This window comes from Haliotis rufescens, unplaced genomic scaffold (assembly GCF_023055435.1).
Source record: "Haliotis rufescens isolate VD_foot unplaced genomic scaffold, xgHalRufe1.0.p SCAF_3, whole genome shotgun sequence".
In the NCBI taxonomy this organism is placed as follows: Eukaryota; Metazoa; Mollusca; class Gastropoda; order Lepetellida; family Haliotidae; genus Haliotis; species Haliotis rufescens.
In genome coordinates, this window is record NW_025964001.1 from 45,912,854 (window position 1) to 45,931,959 (window position 19,106).

The following is a 19,106-nucleotide window of genomic DNA, read 5'->3' on the forward strand; positions in this document are numbered from 1 at the left end:
GAAGGAACAGACTTTTGCCTTCTTTGTCTGAGTCGATACTGGATGTTTCCCCTGCCTTGTTTAACCTCTGGCTGATCGTGTTGAACCCAAGGCTCATCCATAGTTACAAATGGCTCAACAAAAGTTATAATTGTGCAATTATTACAATATTTCAACTTTTAGGGACAAGTTTCAGACTCTGGGTTAGAGTGGTCCCCAGCAAGCTATGCTGGTGGTAAGTGGCAGTTCAGAGGTTCAGACTTCCAGACTTGGTTGATAGCATAGATTGCTACACTGAACCCCAAATCTATCCCAAATGTTATCTTTAATATCAAAACTATCAAATCTCTTTTAATAAGGAACCAAGAGCTTGTTTAAGCAGTTTAATGAGCAAATATGTACAAACTGTTACAAAACAAGCACACAAATGTAGATGGACAATTTGCTCTAATCAGCAGAGGGTTGGCAACAGTCCACAGTTGCCTTTGCAAAGAAGAGCAAGAAATTGACCAGTTTGGTTTTAGGTCTAGTTGTAGCATCATACAACAGTGAGTGTTGTTAAGAGACGACACCATGATAAATAATGCTCATTTAGACAATCTCACAGAGCTCAAGCTACTAATATACTACAAACTTTATCATCCAGACATATTTTTACTGCCATTGCTTTTCTCCATAGTGATCACTACAACTAGATACTTAACATTTCATTGAAGAAAAAAGCATTTGAAACTGGAACAAGGGCTATGTATTTAACACAATGCCAAAAATTCCTTTTTGAAATGTATGTGAGCCACCTAAATATGTAATGACAATGGTGCCATTCCAGACTGCCTGTCACATGACACATGACACATGACACTACTCCAGCTGACAGCTGCATGAAATATACACCCCTCGCCCACAGTCAGTGACAAATATATACACTCAGCATAGTGACCTATGTACACCTGGACACATCCACAGCACAAGGTTGAAGTGAACATACAGGGCAGGCCCAGAGTTACCTTGCCATGTTTGTAATTTCTAAGTTTTGACCTGAAGAGATCTGACATGGTGGAGCTGGCTTGATTCCTATGTTTGTCATCTACCTGGGACTATGGACAGGATCGTAGGGGTTTGAGATGATCAGCATAAAAAGGACTGATTTGTCGCAACATTCACCTGTACACAAAGTGTAAAATAAAATATGCTACAGTGTATTACAGGTCTACACTAAAATAATGAACAAAAACAAATCAAATGTATCATTCTACTGTAACACTTGCTTTCATCTAACAAATAAGCTCAGTGTGGAACATGTATCAGAATTCAGGTTAACTGTACGGTAAAACATAACTCGGGAAACGTGGTTAAAACAATCAACACAATTACAGTCAGGTGAGAAACACTGCTTCAACTGGCATGTTGCTCTACATTTGCCGTGGTGACTACTGCACAAAGTGGCATGTGAACACCAGCGACACTGACTGTAGTGCCGACCTCATCACATCAAGGTCAAGGCTGTCAGAAAGCGTAAGACAGTTGGAGACACTATCACTGGGACTCAAACTGGTCAGCAGCAGGGCTTCTTGTACTCACAGCTCCGGTTTGGGTCTGAAATGTAAGATACAGCTACAGGGAGGTATTGTCTCAAGAGGCAACAGAAATCAGCTAATGTCTCCATACTGCTCACAACAAACAGTTCACCCTACTTTCTTCAAATTCCTCGATTATCCAGTGTATAAATACCCTGGACCCATTTGCCACCATTACTTCATTTCAGGAGTGACATAATCACCTCAGTTATCACTAACTTTACACTCAGTTTCTATCGTTCATCAGCTTGAAATCTATAACCAACTACAATACCACTTCTGAATGTGAGATCATCATACATCGACATTCAAATTGTATGAGAGACCTGATATATATAACTGAATCAGAATATGACCTTTTCAATACCAAAGCTGTTATTCTGATTGTTACGATATTGGGAAGGAAGATCTTATGTTACCAGACATTTTCAGTTTTATTTTTTGACCATATGCAACAAGGCGAGTGAGTCATGGTGACATTGCCGCTTACTGCAGTCATGAAAGAAAAGCGTAATTGGATTGGATGGCTATTGTTAGCATTGTGTCATTCAGGGTATTTATCCTAATAGAATGGTGACATAGTACCCTAGATAATCAAGGATGCAATCTACTTATGAAGTGTTATATTCGAAATGCAGTCAATACATAACTCAAACTAGGCTGGAATTTTTAGGATAGATCATAGCGCCACCAGTGGCTATTACGAGTCATGTCCCTTCTATGTCCCTCCTAGATTCCACCTATCATATTACTTGCATTTGTTTCAAGCAGAATGGTGACGTGCAGTCAAGACAATCTGATTGATAATCAAGATCTATATTGTAATAAAACGGGTCTTATTTCGCAAAATGCATCACTGTACATGAGCACCTTGATTAAAAAGATTTGGAAAATACCTGTCAACACCAAAATTGACGGTACACATGCTTTGCAAATTCTGCAATTAACTGATAAGTGCACAGCAGTTTACAAACCAGATGGCAATTTCATAACGCGATATTGATTGGACTATGCATAGACTCGTACTCATTCCAAAACATAACTCCGAAATCCCAGCCTAGTTTAGCAAGGGTGGAAACTGGACTTACAATACAGTCAGTTAACTCCCTTGCCTCGGGAAGATGGTGTATTAACTGAATAACCAAAGGAATTAACACCACTGTGTTTGATAATAAGTTTCTACAGTGTGAATTGGCAACTAAATCCTACCTACAAGAGCTCCCCCTTACAACAGACAGCATTGACTGTACCTACACAAACAGACAACAGACCTTACATCAATCTCAGCTGAACCACAAAACTACTGCATGCAAAGCTGGAAGAGTTGTCTCCCTCCAGGAATTCATTGTAAGTCATTGTGGATGTATGCAATAGGGCCAAGTTGCTTTATCATACCTCCATGTCAGAATGACGACATCTGATTGGTTCATGTGATCTTGATAAAAAACTATGAATTCTGCTGGGTATGGAAATATATTTCTGAGCGGGTGAATAAATCTCTTATACCTTGCATCAAAGCAAAAAGCAACACTCTTTTTCCAAGTCAATGAAAGTCATGTGACATAGCACAAGTTAACCTTAGCTGAATCGAACAGCTGTTTTCTATCAATTTTGAATTTGTGTTAATTTTTTTACAATGTCACATTAAAACATGTTGGTAAGATAAATTAGTTGTTGCAGGATCCTGCTCGTGGCATAAAACCTAGCGAGGGATGCATAAAACCACATGTACCCCGATTGATACTGCTACAACTAATAATCAGAATCATCATCAGTTATAGTTTTTTTGCCAATACATTTAGTGAATAACCTGTGTACTACACAGAATCAAGGACAATCTATCCTGAGTAAGCCAAAGCTTGGGACTTTCAACATTATTGCATGAGGGACAGATAACCCATCATTCTGAGTTGCATGTAGATTATTATATATATATTATGTTATTATGTTATAACAGTCTATTTTTCTATGAAAATGTAGACAAAATGTGGGGAGACAACAGCTTCACATAAAACTATCTGTAACAAACAGATTAATTACTTTCTACATAATATTGCTGTATATGCTATACACTGCTGCAATATTGTCAGGTGGATTGGAATACAATAATAGTTCGTGATCCATGGGTCCTTAAAGATTCAAGTGATAACAAACCTGTCTTCTCATTACCAAAATATCAGTGGCAACAGTCATGATTCCGTTTCTGTTATTAGGCACATTATATAGATCAGTAGTACATTTTGTAATGAAAACGACCAGCGCCAGATACTAAGCCATGTTACTAAAGCAGGTTACTCCCATCACACAGTGTTTTCCAGCACACCTGCACTACCTGGCACTAGCATCAACATACACACATGTACTGTGAGGGAACACCTTATACCTGCACTACCTGACACTGAGAGGGAGACACCTTATACCTGCACTACCTGACACTGAGAGGGAGACACCTTATACCTGCACTACCTGACACTGAGAGGGAACACCTTATACCTGCACTACCTGACACTGTGAGGGAACACCTTATACCTGCACTACCTGACACTGAGAGGGAGACACCTTATACCTGCACTACCTGACACTGTGAGGGAACACCTTATACCTGCACTACCTGACACTGAGAGGGAGACACCTTATACCTGCACTACCTGACACTGTGAGGGAACACCTTAAACCTGCACTACCTGACACTGAGAGGGAGACACCTTATACCTGCACTACCTGACACTGAGAGGGAGACACCTTATACCTGCACTACCTGACACTGAGAGGGAGACACCTTATACCTGCACTACCTGACACTGTGAGGGAACACCTTATACCTGCACTACCTGACACTGTGAGGGAACACCTTAAACCTGCACTACCTGACACTGTGAGGGAACACCTTATACCTGCACTACCTGACACTGAGGGGGAGACACCTTATACCTGCACTACCTGACACTGTGAGGGAACACCTTATACCTGCACTACCTGACACTGTGAGGGAACACCTTATACCTGCACTACCTGACACTGTGAGGGAACACCTTATACCTGCACTACCTGACACTGAGGGGGAGACACCTTATACCTGCACTACCTGACACTGAGAGGGAGACATCTTATACCTGCACTACCTGACACTGTGAGGGAACACCTTATACCTGCACTACCTGACACTGAGAGGGAACACCTTATACCTGCACTACCTGACACTGAGAGGGAGACACCTTATACCTGCACTACCTGACACTGAGAGGGAGACATCTTATACCTGCACTACCTGACACTGAGAGGGAACACCTTATACCTGCACTACCTGACACTGAGAGGGAACACCTTATACCTGCCACTGAAGGGGAGACATATTATACCTGTACTACCTGATAATGAGGGGAGACAATATATACCTGTACTACCTGACACTGAGAGGGAACACCTTATACCTGCACTACCTGACACTGAGGGGAGACACCTCATACCCGCATGGAATTTGCTGTGTTTCCCTAAGCAAGCACCTGTTTCCCTTAGCAAGCACCTGTTTCCATAAGCATGCACCTGTTTCCCTAAGCATGCACCTGTGCTGTGTTCCCTAAGCAAGCACTTGTTTCCCTAAGCAAGCACCTGTTTCCCTAAGCAAGCACTTGTTTCCCTAAGCAAGCACCTGTTTCCCTTAGCAAGCACCTGTTTCCATAAGCATGCACCTGTTTCCCTAAGCATGCACCTGTGCTGTGTTCCCTAAGCAAGCACTTGTTTCCCTAAGCAAGCACCTGTTTCCCTAAGCAAGCACTTGTTTTCCTAAGCAAGCACTTGTTTCCCTAAGCAAGCACCTGTTTCCCTAAGCATGTCCCTGTGCTGTGTTCCCTAAGCATGTCCCTGTGCTGTGTTCCCTAAGCATGCACCTCTGCTGTATGACCCATGCAAGTACATGCTGTGCCAGCTACTATCTCCACCTGGGCCACTGCTTGTCCTTGCTAGTCAGTGGCACATAGATGACCCCCATCAGGTTCTTCCTGACCACCTGGCCATCAAGGGTCTTGTCAATCTGCATCAGCTTCTGGTTCTCTCCCTGTCCTCCCACTGGGATGATCAACCGGCCTCCTGGTTTCAGCTGATCCACCAACTGTAAACATACAGCAACCTACACTCAGACAGAGTTGAACAGTAAAACAGTCAGTGAGGGAATGCTGCAGAATGAGACTGAGCACGAAGCTATGCAAGCGGGGTGACCTGCAATCAGCCAGAAACAGACCCTTACAACAATTCCCTGTTTACTGGACACTAATGACAAGCATGAGGTACTGGGAACCTATCCTGACTTAGGATCACCGAAGGGGTGTAAAGTAGTAACAATTTACAAAGGTGTAGGCAACAGGGGTGGGTGTAGGACTAACATTCTGCTACACAAGTAACATTCAGATGTACTGAAGTACAGGACAAGTACAGGACTGCCTACAGACAGGTGCATGCAGGTGTATGGAGGTACATGACTCTACAGACAGGTACATAAGGTGTATTGGGGTACAGGACTCTATAGACAGGTGCATACAGGTGTATGGAGGTACAGGACTCTACAGACAGGTGCATAAGGTGTATTGGGGTACAGGACTCTACAGATAGGTGCATACAGGTGTATGGAGGTACATGACTCTACAGACAGGTACATACAGGTGTATGGAGGTACATGACTCTACAGACAGGTACATACAGGTGTATGGAGGTACAGGACTCTACAGACAGGTGCATACAGGTGTATGGAGGTACAGGACTCTACAGACAGGTGCATACAGGTGTATGGAGGTACAGGACTCTATAGACAGGTGCATAAGGTGTATTGAGGTACAGGACAGTACAGACAGGTACATAAGGTGTATTGAGGTACATGACTCTACAGACAGGTGCATACAGGTGTATTGATGTACAGGACTCTACAGACAGGTACATAAGGTGTATTTGGGTACAGGACTCTAGGCAGGTACATACAGGTGTATGGAGGCACAGGACTCTACAGACAGGTGTATACAGGTGTATTGAGGTACATGACTCTACAGACAGGTGCACACAGGTGTATGGAGGTACAGGACTCTACAGACAGGTACATAAGGTGTATTGGGGTGCAGGACTCTACAGACAGGTGCATACAGGTGTATGGAGGTACAGGACTCTACAGACAGGTACATAAGGTGTATTGAGGTACAGGACTCTACAGACAGGTGCATACAGGTGTATGGAGGTACAGGACTCTACAGACAGGTACATAAGGTGTATTGGGGTACAGGACTCTACAGACAGGTACATAAGGTGTATGGAGGTACAGGACTCTACAGACAGGTACATAAGGTGTATTGAGGTACAGGACTCTACAGACAGGTGCATACAGGTGTATGGAGGTACAGGACTCTACAGACAGGTGCATACAGGTGTATGGAGGTACAGGACTCTACAGACAGGTACTTAAGGTGTATTGGGGTACAGGACTCTACAGACAGGTGCATAAGGTGTATTGAGGTACAGGACTCTACAGACAGGTGCATACAGGGGTATGGAGGTACAGGACTCTACAGACAGGTACATAAGGTGTATTGAGGTACAGGACTCTACAGACAGGTACATACAGGTGTATTTGGGTACAGGACTCTACAGACAGGTGCATGCAGGTGTATGGAGGTACAGGACTCTACAGACAGGTACATCAGGTGTATTGAGGTACAGGACTCTACAGACAGGTGCATAAGGTGTATTGGGGTACAGGACTCTACAGAAAGGTGCATGCAGGTGTATGGAGGTACAGGACTCTACAGACAGGTACATAAGGTGTATGGAGGTACAGGACTCTACAGACAGGTACATCAGGTGTATTGAGATACAGGACTCTACAGACAGGTGCATACAGGTGTATTGAGGTACAGGACTCTACAGACAGGTACATAAGGTGTATGGAGGTACAGGACTCTACAGACAGGTGCATACAGGTGTATGGAGGTACAGGACTCTACAGACAGGTGCATAAGGTGTATTGGGGTACAGGACTCTACAGACAGGTGCATAAGGTGTATTGGGGTACAGGACTCTACAGACAGGTGCATACAGGTGTATGGAGGTACAGGACTCTACAGAAAGGTGCATAAGGTGTATTGGGGTACAGGACTCTACAGACAGGTTCATGCAGGTGTATGGAGGTGCAGGACTCTACAGACAGGTACATAAGGTGTATTGGGGTACAGGACTCTACAGACAGGTACATACAGGTGTATGGAGGTACAGGACTCTACAGACAGGTGCATAAGGTGTATTGGGGTACAGGACTCTACAGACAGGTACATACAGGTGTATTTGGGTACAGGACTCTACAGACAGGTGCATGCAGGTGTATGGAGGTACAGGACTCTACAGACAGGTACATCAGGTGTATTGAGGTACAGGACTCTACAGACAGGTGCATAAGGTGTATTGGGGTACAGGACTCTACAGAAAGGTGCATGCAGGTGTATGGAGGTACAGGACTCTACAGACAGGTACATAAGGTGTATGGAGGTACAGGACTCTACAGACAGGTACATCAGGTGTATTGAGATACAGGACTCTACAGACAGGTGCATACAGGTGTATTGAGGTACAGGACTCTACAGACAGGTACATAAGGTGTATTGGGGTACAGGACTCTACAGACAGGTGCATACAGGTGTATGGAGGTACAGGACTCTACAGACAGGTGCATAAGGTGTATTGGGGTACAGGACTCTACAGACAGGTGCATAAGGTGTATTGGGGTACAGGACTCTACAGACAGGTGCATACAGGTGTATGGAGGTACAGGACTCTACAGAAAGGTGCATAAGGTGTATTGGGGTACAGGACTCTACAGACAGGTTCATGCAGGTGTATGGAGGTGCAGGACTCTACAGACAGGTACATAAGGTGTATTGGGGTACAGGACTCTACAGACAGGTACATACAGGTGTATGGAGGTACAGGACTCTACAGACAGGTGCATAAGGTGTATTGGGGTACAGGACTCTACAGACAGGTGCATAGAGGTGTATGGAGGTACAGGACTCTACAGACAGGTGCATTCAGGTGTATTGGGGTACAGGACTCTACAGACAGGTGCAAAAGGTGTATGGAGGTACAGGACTCGACAGACAGGTGCATAGATGTATTGGGGTAAAGGACTCTACAGACAGGTTCATGCACGTGTATGGAGGTACAGGACTCTACAGACAGGTACATACAGGTGTATTGAGGTACAGGACTCTACAGACAGGGACATAAGGTGTATTGGGGTACAGGACTCTACAGACAGGTGCATAAGGAGTATTGAGGTACAGGACTCTACAGACAGGTGCATACAGGTGTATGGAGGTACAGGACTCTACAGACAGGTACATACAGGTGTATGGAGGTACAGGACTCTACAGACAGGTGCACACAGGTGTATGGAGGTACAGGACTCTACAGACAGGTTCATGCAGGTGTATGGAGGTGCAGGACTCTACAGACAGGTACATAAGGTGTATTGGGGTACAGGACTCTACAGACAGGTACATACAGGTGTATGGAGGTACAGGACTCTACAGACAGGTTCATGCAGGTGTATGGAGGTGCAGGACTCTACAGACAGGTACATAAGGTGTATTGGGGTACAGGACTCTACAGACAGGTACATACAGGTGTATGGAGGTACAGGACTCTACAGACAGGTGCATAAGGTGTATTGGGGTACAGGACTCTACAGACAGGTGCATAGAGGTGTATGGAGGTACAGGACTCTACAGACAGGTGCATTCAGGTGTATTGGGGTACAGGACTCTACAGACAGGTGCAAAAGGTGTATGGAGGTACAGGACTCGACAGACAGGTGCATAGATGTATTGGGGTAAAGGACTCTACAGACAGGTTCATGCACGTGTATGGAGGTACAGGACTCTACAGACAGGTACATACAGGTGTATTGAGGTACAGGACTCTACAGACAGGGACATAAGGTGTATTGGGGTACAGGACTCTACAGACAGGTGCATAAGGAGTATTGAGGTGCAGGACTCTACAGACAGGTGCACACAGGTGTATGGAGGTACAGGACTCTACAGACAGGTACATACAGGTGTATGGAGGTACAGGACTCTACAGACAGGTTCATGCACGTGTATGGAGGTACAGGACTCTACAGACAGGTGCATACAGGTGTATGGAGGTACAGGACTCTACAGACAGGTGCATAAGGTGTATTGAGGTACAGGACTCTACAGACAGGTACATACAGGTGTATTTAGGTACAGGACTCTACAGACAGGTACATACAGGTGTATGGAGGTACAGGACTCTACAGACAGGTACATACAGGTGTATGGAGGTACAGGACTCTACAGACAGGTAAATAAGGTGTATTGGGGTACAGGACTCTACAGACAGGTGCATACAGGTGTATCGAGGTACAGGACTCTACAGACAGGTACATACAGGTGTATTTAGGTACAGGACTCTACAGACAGGTGCATAAGGTGTATTGGGGTAAAGGACTCTACAGACAGGTTCATGCACGTGTATGGAGGTACAGGACTCTACAGACAGGTTCATGCAGGTGTATGGAGGTACAGGACTCTACAGACAGGTACATACAGTTGGACTGACTTACAGCCTGGGGCAGCTCAGGTGCTGCAGCTCCTACATGTATAGCATCAAATGGTGCATCTTCCTCGAAGCCAAGTCTGCCATCACCCAGAACAAATTTCAGCTGACCTCTATCCAGAAGTTGGCCCAGGCTCTTGTCCTTCCTGACGTTGGTGGTAGCCATCTGGATAAGCTCATCTATGTGGTCTATACCCACAGCCACACCCTTCTCCCCCACCTGCAGATACAGGACAACACAGCTGTATACGCCTGGCAAAACTGACTCACATGAGGATGTTCCTTTTCAACATCTGGCAAGTCGATGAATATTATATTCTACATTAAACAAGGAAATGGTAATGTTACCAACACAGCATGTGCCAATGTTGTCCCTGTGTAACCAGGCCTCCTAGCAAACAACACATCATGAGCCAACCAAACTTAGGTTAAAACTCTATAAGATGCTCCGGAAATGAGCACTGGGCAATATTACAGCTGTATCATCATGACCATTGCAGCCTGCAACATGCCGAGACCAGACAAACCTATGCTCGTGCTGAGTGAATGAGTGAGTGAGTGATATCATGGCTGTGTCACAGAAGCCCAAGGGGAATCCCCCAAGTGTATATATGGTGCTGAAACAGAGTTTCAGATGGCCATCGGTCACCATCATGTCTTTGCAGTGCATGTCTTTGCATCATACTTTCTGTAACATAGGGAAACACTGTCAGGAGCTTTAGTCATTGTTCCCGTTTACCGGTAATTACCAGGTTTTATAGGTAAAATTGGTAAATAAAGTACTTATAAATCTTTGTTGTTGAACAAAACATCGGTGATATTCATTTTTCGAACAAAGTCAGCTTGTCTGTTACCATCAGGGTTACCCCTTGTCTATTTCTAGGTTAAATATCCATTTGTAGCGACTTCGCCTTGAAATATTAAAAAACAAAGAGAAAATAGTGACTTAGTCAAGCGCTTTTCTTATCTCGACATTTATTGGCCAGATCGTCTATATTCATCCAATAGTGAACAGTATTGCAATGATTTGTTATGGTTTATCTGCCAGTTTTGTTGATTTGTGACGAAATGGCTTTAGCAATTTTGTGTTTTGTTTATTTCGCTTACTGACCTTTGCCATAGACTATCACTTATTACATTTCTTGGGTCAAAGTCATTGAATTATGTACAGCTTTTTGTGTCAAAGTCACTGTCTGGACACAGCAACAGTCTATCAAAATAAGAAGATCCCGCCACAGCTAAGAGTGACTCTTATGACCACCTTTGATCCCTTGGCTTTTACAAGAAGCATGTGGTAGGGATGACCTATCTACTCCGGAGTGCCCCCATCTGCCTACCATCAATGCCATGCATGCGGTGAGGTAGCCACTGCCTGATCCAACGTCCAGGGCACGCCCACCCTCCTTCAGGTTCTCCGACAGCAACTCCAGGGCATGTGCATGCTGGCAAGTACAGGGAAAAGTCACTTCACCAGCAGATCAATGTCACAGTTTTACTGGATTAATATCATGTCGACTTCTCAACAATCTATCAAACCTATGTGTGAAAATGAAAATAGTGCCACAGCATTGAAGCTCACATGGTAACATTTCACAGTCACACACTTGCAGTTAATTCAAGGTGTAAGCAACTCAAACAGGAAGATAAAAAGTGCAGGCTTTACATGGGATTGAAACACTGGAACTGTTGTGTCATGTCCGTAAGGGACAGCATGGTATCAATGTTAATTGTCGGTCCGGAGAAAGCACTACAGGTATTGGGCTCACAATACCTTTATTAATACTCCGGTGAACATTATATGTCAGGTGTGAGTATGCTCTGAAAACTGATTGCTCATGTTAATTGCAGGCATTCTACTTGTGTAACACAAAACATCAATTTCCATGTCTTCGATTGTAAATGTGAACTAGTAACATCACATATCAAATTTCACAATGAAACATGTAGAAATGGGTGATTTTTGGGGGTGTCACAATACAGGTACCTCACGATATGATATGTATCTCGATTTTTAGGTCAAGATACGATACGTATCTCGATACAGCAATACCGACCCTTTATGTGTAAATTTAGAAGCAAACTTTTTAATTACATATCACATTCACAATTATGTGTTCTAATCACTATCAGCAGATTAATTTGTAAAATAATAATACTTAGAAAAGGTTGATTCTGTTTATTCAAACAAGTGTCAGACACTAGCAAGTTTTCCTATGTGTCAAATTCAGAAAATATGATGACATTTCCATTGGGAAAGAAAAATCAATCAATACGCAAACAAATGGATACTGATTTCAATAAAATTTTGTATCCATATAAATTTACATGTATCCCGTATTGTATCATGAGAATTATCTACCGATGCATCGGTATAATCAGTGAATCGTGACATCCCTAGTGATTTTATTGTAAAAAATGACATTTCAACATGGTTACCATGGTGAAATGTATTGAGTAATTTAGTAGTCCATCAGACACACTTGTTGATACAAACAATGACTATGATGGACATGGCCATGACACGGGGTGAAATGGTATAGCAAGGTCACAATATATGTATCAAGATACATAGGTTACAATACAAAATGTATCGTGATACGCATATTTACGTCAAATCGCGTGGAAACTTCTTACAATAAATATTTCAGAGCAGGTTCAAAAAGAAAAGCTAGGCTGTAGACACATGTTCGTAGGAGCTATTTTTAGTAGTGAACTTGAAACGCTAATTACAAAACAATGTGCATATTTGACTGACAGAAAATGCTTAGGTCATTAAACTAGTAGTAAGTAATTAAAGTAAATTAAGTGTATCGTCTTGTATTGATAGAGAAAAAACATATCTTGTATCGTATCATCGCATGAAGACTCACGATGCACCATTGCACCGATGTATAATTTCACCCTTACCATGACAGAAGCTCAGCTCATAGACAGGAGAGCAATAAATTGATGGCATTGTAGCAGAGCTGATACATTAAATAGCTACTGATCACTAACAAAATACAATAACCTATTCAAAACACAACAAATATTCTGAGCATCTATTCCAGTGTAAAACAGATGAAACAATTTATCATATAATGGGTATGTTTCTCGGCAGGATACGGACAAAAATGGTACCTGTTGGGTACTACTTTCAGTGTTTACAAACATACATGGCCCTTGTTATCGCTATCGATATATAAATCGATATATAAATTGCAAAGCAATGTTAGTAAGGATGCTAGTGGGTTCAGTTCCTTTATCTATGCTTCTCTTCCTCAGCGGCTTGGTTTTTTTTCCCGAATTGAAAACAACTGGATTTGGCAAACACATGTCCATAATTTTACCTTGTTTTTTACTGTCGCTGTGTGGAACATCTGATGCATTTCATAACATTATGACAAGTGTTGAACAAGGCAGACAAAACAAACGTGACATCTCATAGACTAGAGTGGCTTCACTATGGCTAGTGGCTAACATTATTTGAAAACAATTGTCTTTATACCTGTATTGTAGTAATGCCACTAAAATATAGGTTTCTGTTGTAACTATACTGACTGTTGTGAAGGCTCGTTAAATACAATGTACAGGCTATTTACCATCCCAAAACTTGTGTGATAACCTTTATTGCCATGATTATCACTTACCATGTGGGGTGCACTAATTGTTACCGCATATCCTATACTCTGCGGCGAGTCATTGTATGGGTTGAACTTGCAGAAGTGTACTCGATCTACAGCCTTCATTACTTGAACAACTTGTGGAGATTTGATAATTCCATTCGCTGAAACAAAATAACAAAATTGCTTACTTTAGAGAGAAATATGTAAATGTCCTTTTTTCACGATGTGTGAAAATATTATCACACTAACAATACTAAAATACATGTCATTTTACATAGATATTATATTTCTTATAGATAAAAGTCATACAAATATGTTGTTTGACTATTTAAAAAAGGCTTTTAAGTATTAAGCAATACTGTCTCCTGTTGAATTTGGTGTGGTAGGTAGTATAAATTTAAGTGTGCCCAGTGCAATAACATTCACCGTCGTCTTTTTTAAATATTCAGAGTACAGACCAGCAGAAATCTTTGACACAAACGGCTTCACTAACAATCGAGGCATCAAATTCCACACAAGAGCAGCATTAGAAATTGGCACTAGTCCTATAGACCTTGCCAAACTGGCCAATAGTTAAGGTATCATAAGGACTAGTAGAAATATGCCATTTTTAAGTGTTTTGCTATGTGTTATCATTACAAGTAGAGATTGCTGCAGAGCATCAATAGCTCCCCGCAATATAATGTTATGTGCAGAGGAAATAAGTGTAAGCTATGGGAGGAGAGAATTTGTGTTCAGTACAAATTGGTTGTTATAAATATACTTATCTTTGGAAAGCACAATAAAAGAAACAGTGTCTTTAATTGGTCAGCACAAAGAAAACCCAGGCAAGAAAACTGGGCCAGTCAGGCAAAACTTGATATATACCCATTATTAGTACCAATAAAAAAATCCTATATAGATAACACAACAAATGTCATTCTAAAGCATGCTTTTGCAGCAAATATCAATATTTCTGGTCAAAATGTTGGTTGGGTAAATAAAGCAAACTTTTAAAATAGTAAACACAAAAAAATGTAATGAATCCACTCTAAATATACTTCAGTTCAAATGTAAAAATTCATGCAATCATTAATGGATTCCCATTTATCTAGCAACTAGTTAGGAACACACAGTTTGGTCACGTTATCTATAAATATTGAGAATTATCTTACATATTGTAAAAACAAAGGCCATAGTTCACTTTTCTCAAAAATTTGTTTAAGTAATCAGAAACTAAAAATTGTAGATATACAAAACAAACAAAAAACCATTTGAACAACGTCTTACATAATACAACCAAGAAAGAGAATCACAAATAATCCCCAATCATGATAAAAAATTTGGTACACTCTGTTAAAAGGTGCAGATTCTTAATAAGTTTACCAACAGTTATCCAGAAACAGCTTCCAAGATCTGTTAACATATCAACAATTACAAAAAAATTCCTTGTACATGTATGTACAACATTACCATAGTTTTGCTCAATTCTCATAATGTTTCCATATCATTATAATACACTTGTTTTAGAAATTAAATTGTTATAATGTACCTCTTTTGAATGTTGAATGTTCCTGTGTTTTTTAATTGTCGTTTATTGTGCATGTATTTTGTAGTTTGTGATTGTGTAATATTGCCACTGTTTCTTCATGGAATGTTCCGCAATACATATCTCATCTAAAACATCTTTGTTGTATAATAGTTTCTTACAGTTGTTTACGGGGGCATGGTTGGCCCAGTCGCCGAAGGCGCTGGAATTTGCTATGCAGAGTTGTGTCCCTTGGGCACGCCAGAAACCTATGACAGTGTGTTTGAATCTCGGTTCGCCCCGATTTTGTTGTCAGCACAAAACCTTTACTCGTTGGTTTCACCAAAGTGGTGAACGTCTAAGACCTGCATCACTTCAGACTTCCCTCCCACATCAAGCTGACATGGAATACTGTTCAAGACAGCGTTAAACCCAACTACCTCACTCACTCTTGTGTATGGTTCCGTTTGGTTAACTGGGTTTGTGTTGTGATTGCTTCCGGCTTAGATTTGAAATTTGTTTAGAAGAATTGTACTATGTTCAACCCAAACATCGTGAAGATATCATGCAACCGTATTATCTTTTGGGAAAATAATAGCAAACTACAGACCAACCTGTTGATTCCTATGTATCCAGAAGCAAAGAACATATACGGGTGTATGATCTCTGCTGGAAGTTAATTTTTTTTTGTCAAAGCAATAAACCATGCAGAAACGTAAACCGACGCATGAAACGGTATGTACCATACATTACATACAGTGAAGTATTTAAAACAATGCCGTCGACTATGCACAGCAAGCGCCATACTTGTGATTATGAAGACAACTAATAAAAAAATTCTCATATCAAACCCGTTGTTTTACATGTGTTGTTTATTGAAGAAAGTCATACTTTATAGAAGCCTGTTATTTAATCGTGTTGAAAAATATGTTGCAATAGCAGTGTGAAAATTGAGTGTGCGTGACAGGCTTGGCCAAAATTCCTTCCTGGAACGTTTCTCGATGGCTGCCTGAATAACATACGATACATTGCAAAGGTAGTGCGCAATTGAGCTGTTTGGGTAAGGGAGATAATCACTCACTCTCAGTGATACAGCTTGAATAAGATACGATGTACAGCAATGCAAGGTCAGTGCGTGAATTTATCACTTCTATACTACGCCTATAGCTAAAGGAGATAATCGCTCAATGCGCAATAGTTTATTCTTACAAAATATAGACCGGTTAACTTTAGCGAAATGGGATCATTTTTAGCTCTTTTAAAAACAAAATGAACAAATTTCATGGGTTATCAGCATTACGAAAAGTGACTAAGTCTCAGAATAGCAAGACGATTTGGAAGTATCTCTTATTGCTGGAAAAGATAAACATCAACATTTCACGCACATTTCACATGATTTGTATGTTTCGTTTCGGTAACTGTGTGGCTTGAAATTTCAAAGAAACCAACATGTCGACTTACATGCTACAAAATTAACCTCTCCCGTATACTTCCCCGCCTAAAGGGCGGGGAAGAATAAGGACTAGTAGACTAAATATGTTCGTTTCTACCGCTGAAGAGGATCTTGATATCACTCCAACCCCCAAAGCAGTTAAAAAACAACACAAACAAGATGGTGAAATCTTACAATTGGAATATATTTTAGCATAAATATCATAAAACTATGAAGTAAGCTGTGTTGAAGGGTTAGTTAGAAAAACTAAGAACATAATTTAAGATGGAACAACACCATGGCCCTTCTCAGCACTCAACTTTAGAAATTGGCACTAGTCCTGTAGTCCTTGCCAAACAGTTCAGGCATCATAAGGATGAGTAGAAATTTGCCATTTTTAAGGGTTTTGCTATATGTTATCATTATAAGGACTAGTAGCTTAAACATGTTAGTTTCTACCGCTGGCACTGCAATATAGACGTAAAAATTAGCATTGTGGGAAACTTCCATAATTCCCTGACATTTGTTACTTCCCAATCTTTCATCTACCACCTCTTGCACATGTAGCAGACCTGGGCATATATACACACAGCTCAAATATAGTGCATTACTATCGCTGGAATTAGGTATTCATTGATCTTGTAATACAAACAACAAATCTGTTCCATGAACTGGTATTACTTAATTACTTATAATTACATATAAATACATAAGTATACAGGTTTAGTTTTAATATAAATATATAATCATTCATGTGGATGAACTAAATAACAACACTATTAAATATTTTGGTTCATAAAACAGAACTTCCAACACTTTCAAAGCACTTTACCTTTGTGTATGCATACTGTGCATGTGGCCTTAGTATGTTTATCACAATAATAACAACCACACAACCGAAGTAAACATACCAAAGCGAGACCAATCATTTTGTTTTTCACACATCCAAACAATATGTTATTGCTCTAACATCTCAAAATCCGAAATAGAAGCTATTGCTATGTCTAAAATTTGAGATATTTACCCGATAGGCTAGAGTGGAATGTCGACCAGACCTTTCGGATGCAAAACAAAAGATATAACAGATCTCCTAATTTCGATGCATTTCGCTTACCATGCAAGTTGTCTACGAGATTGGAATTGCTGGTACCGCTCGATCTCCACGCCATTGTTGCCCTGGGCAGCACAGCAAAGACGAAAGACACTGAACTTAAAACGACAGCTCTCAGTCTGTCCCAAAACATCACATATCCCAGTGATTCCAGCTAATGGCCATCGCCATTACTCGGCGAAACTACAAAATAAGGGAAAAGAATTGCAGATTTAGTAATGATAATTTGAAAGCTTAGTTCATAATGTATTTCTTGCAGATGTTGTCAAATCGCCATTGGTACATTTGATGACGCTTGCGCGTTTTAAACTGACACGCGCACTCACAGACCAGCCCCCATTACTGACCTTGACCGCCGACAGTGACCTTCACCTTTGAGCGACAGGTGCTCATCATTCATGAAGGGACGATAAACGCATACCACTAGATAGCCGTTCATTGAAATAATAGAAGCAATGACGCACGCTCTTTCAGGTTGGAATTTCCGTGACCATTTATCAAGAGAATAATACACTTCGAGTAGAAAATATCTCCCGACATTTGTGGCAGTAAAAGTAAAAATACACTACCCGATGTGTGTATATAAAAGAGCACGCCTCTATAAATACCTAGAATAAAAATACTTCGCCTTCCTCCAAGGAATGTAGATCAGTCTTTCTAAGATTTCCTTCTCCCCTAAAAGAAAATTCTTTGTCGCGGAGATATATATTATCACGTACACTACACACACACACACACACACACACACACACACACACACTTAATACTTATCAAGATGTGTTTCAGCTTTAGTAGGGTGACTTGTAATTCATGTGCATAAAAAGAAATAACAAGCGATTGTTTTGTTTTGTTAATGATGTTCGCTGATTTACGTTCAGAATATTTCATGTTTTCAAAAATAGGCATTTGTATAATCTCAATGAATTAACCTAACAAGAAAAATGGAAAAGGAGCGGGTAGCTGTACATGTCCTAAGGGTGCGCCAATAGATGTGTGATTGGTAGTATTCATCTTTTCAAAATATGTAAACACATATGGATACAAAGTTTACCAATTAAGAAGACTTACTAAATCCCTTTCACTTTTGCCGTAAGACGATTTATCGTAAAATGTAGATGTCCGCCTTTAATGTTTCGTTGGTTGTTTGCCGGGGGCAGGGATTACGTACGACATTTCGTTATACTCTTTTAATTGGCCCTGATTTGCCGTGATTCCACATTTCACGTTACGAATTAGCTATGATACGTTATTTCTCAACAGTCCTGTTATCGCACATTCTTGT

At 41.1% G+C, this 19,106-nt stretch overlaps 1 protein-coding gene across 3 annotated transcripts; it reads right to left on the reverse strand.

Annotated features, from left to right (window-relative positions):
• Positions 1 to 348: 348 nt before the first annotated feature.
• LOC124124512 (protein-L-isoaspartate(D-aspartate) O-methyltransferase-like) lies at positions 349 to 18,301 on the reverse strand. Of its 3 annotated transcripts, XM_046487699.2 has the most exons (8): positions 18,172 to 18,301; positions 17,828 to 18,007; positions 13,799 to 13,935; positions 11,507 to 11,611; positions 10,177 to 10,389; positions 5,495 to 5,664; positions 2,766 to 2,806; positions 349 to 1,575 (listed from the first exon to the last, which is right to left on the reverse strand). In XM_046487699.2, the coding sequence occupies exons 2-7, from the start codon at positions 17,955 to 17,957 to the stop codon at positions 2,782 to 2,784; spliced, it is 780 nt and encodes a 259-aa protein (XP_046343655.1). In that variant the 5' UTR covers positions 17,958 to 18,007; positions 18,172 to 18,301; the 3' UTR covers positions 349 to 1,575; positions 2,766 to 2,781. The 3 variants fall into 3 exon arrangements, with proteins under 3 accessions (XP_046343655.1, XP_046343669.1, XP_046343662.1); XM_046487713.2 differs by lacking the exons at positions 2,766 to 2,806; positions 18,172 to 18,301 and having other exon boundaries at positions 5,444 to 5,664; positions 17,828 to 18,138; XM_046487706.2 differs by lacking the exons at positions 2,766 to 2,806; positions 18,172 to 18,301 and having other exon boundaries at positions 17,828 to 18,135.
• Positions 18,302 to 19,106: the final 805 nt, after the last annotated feature.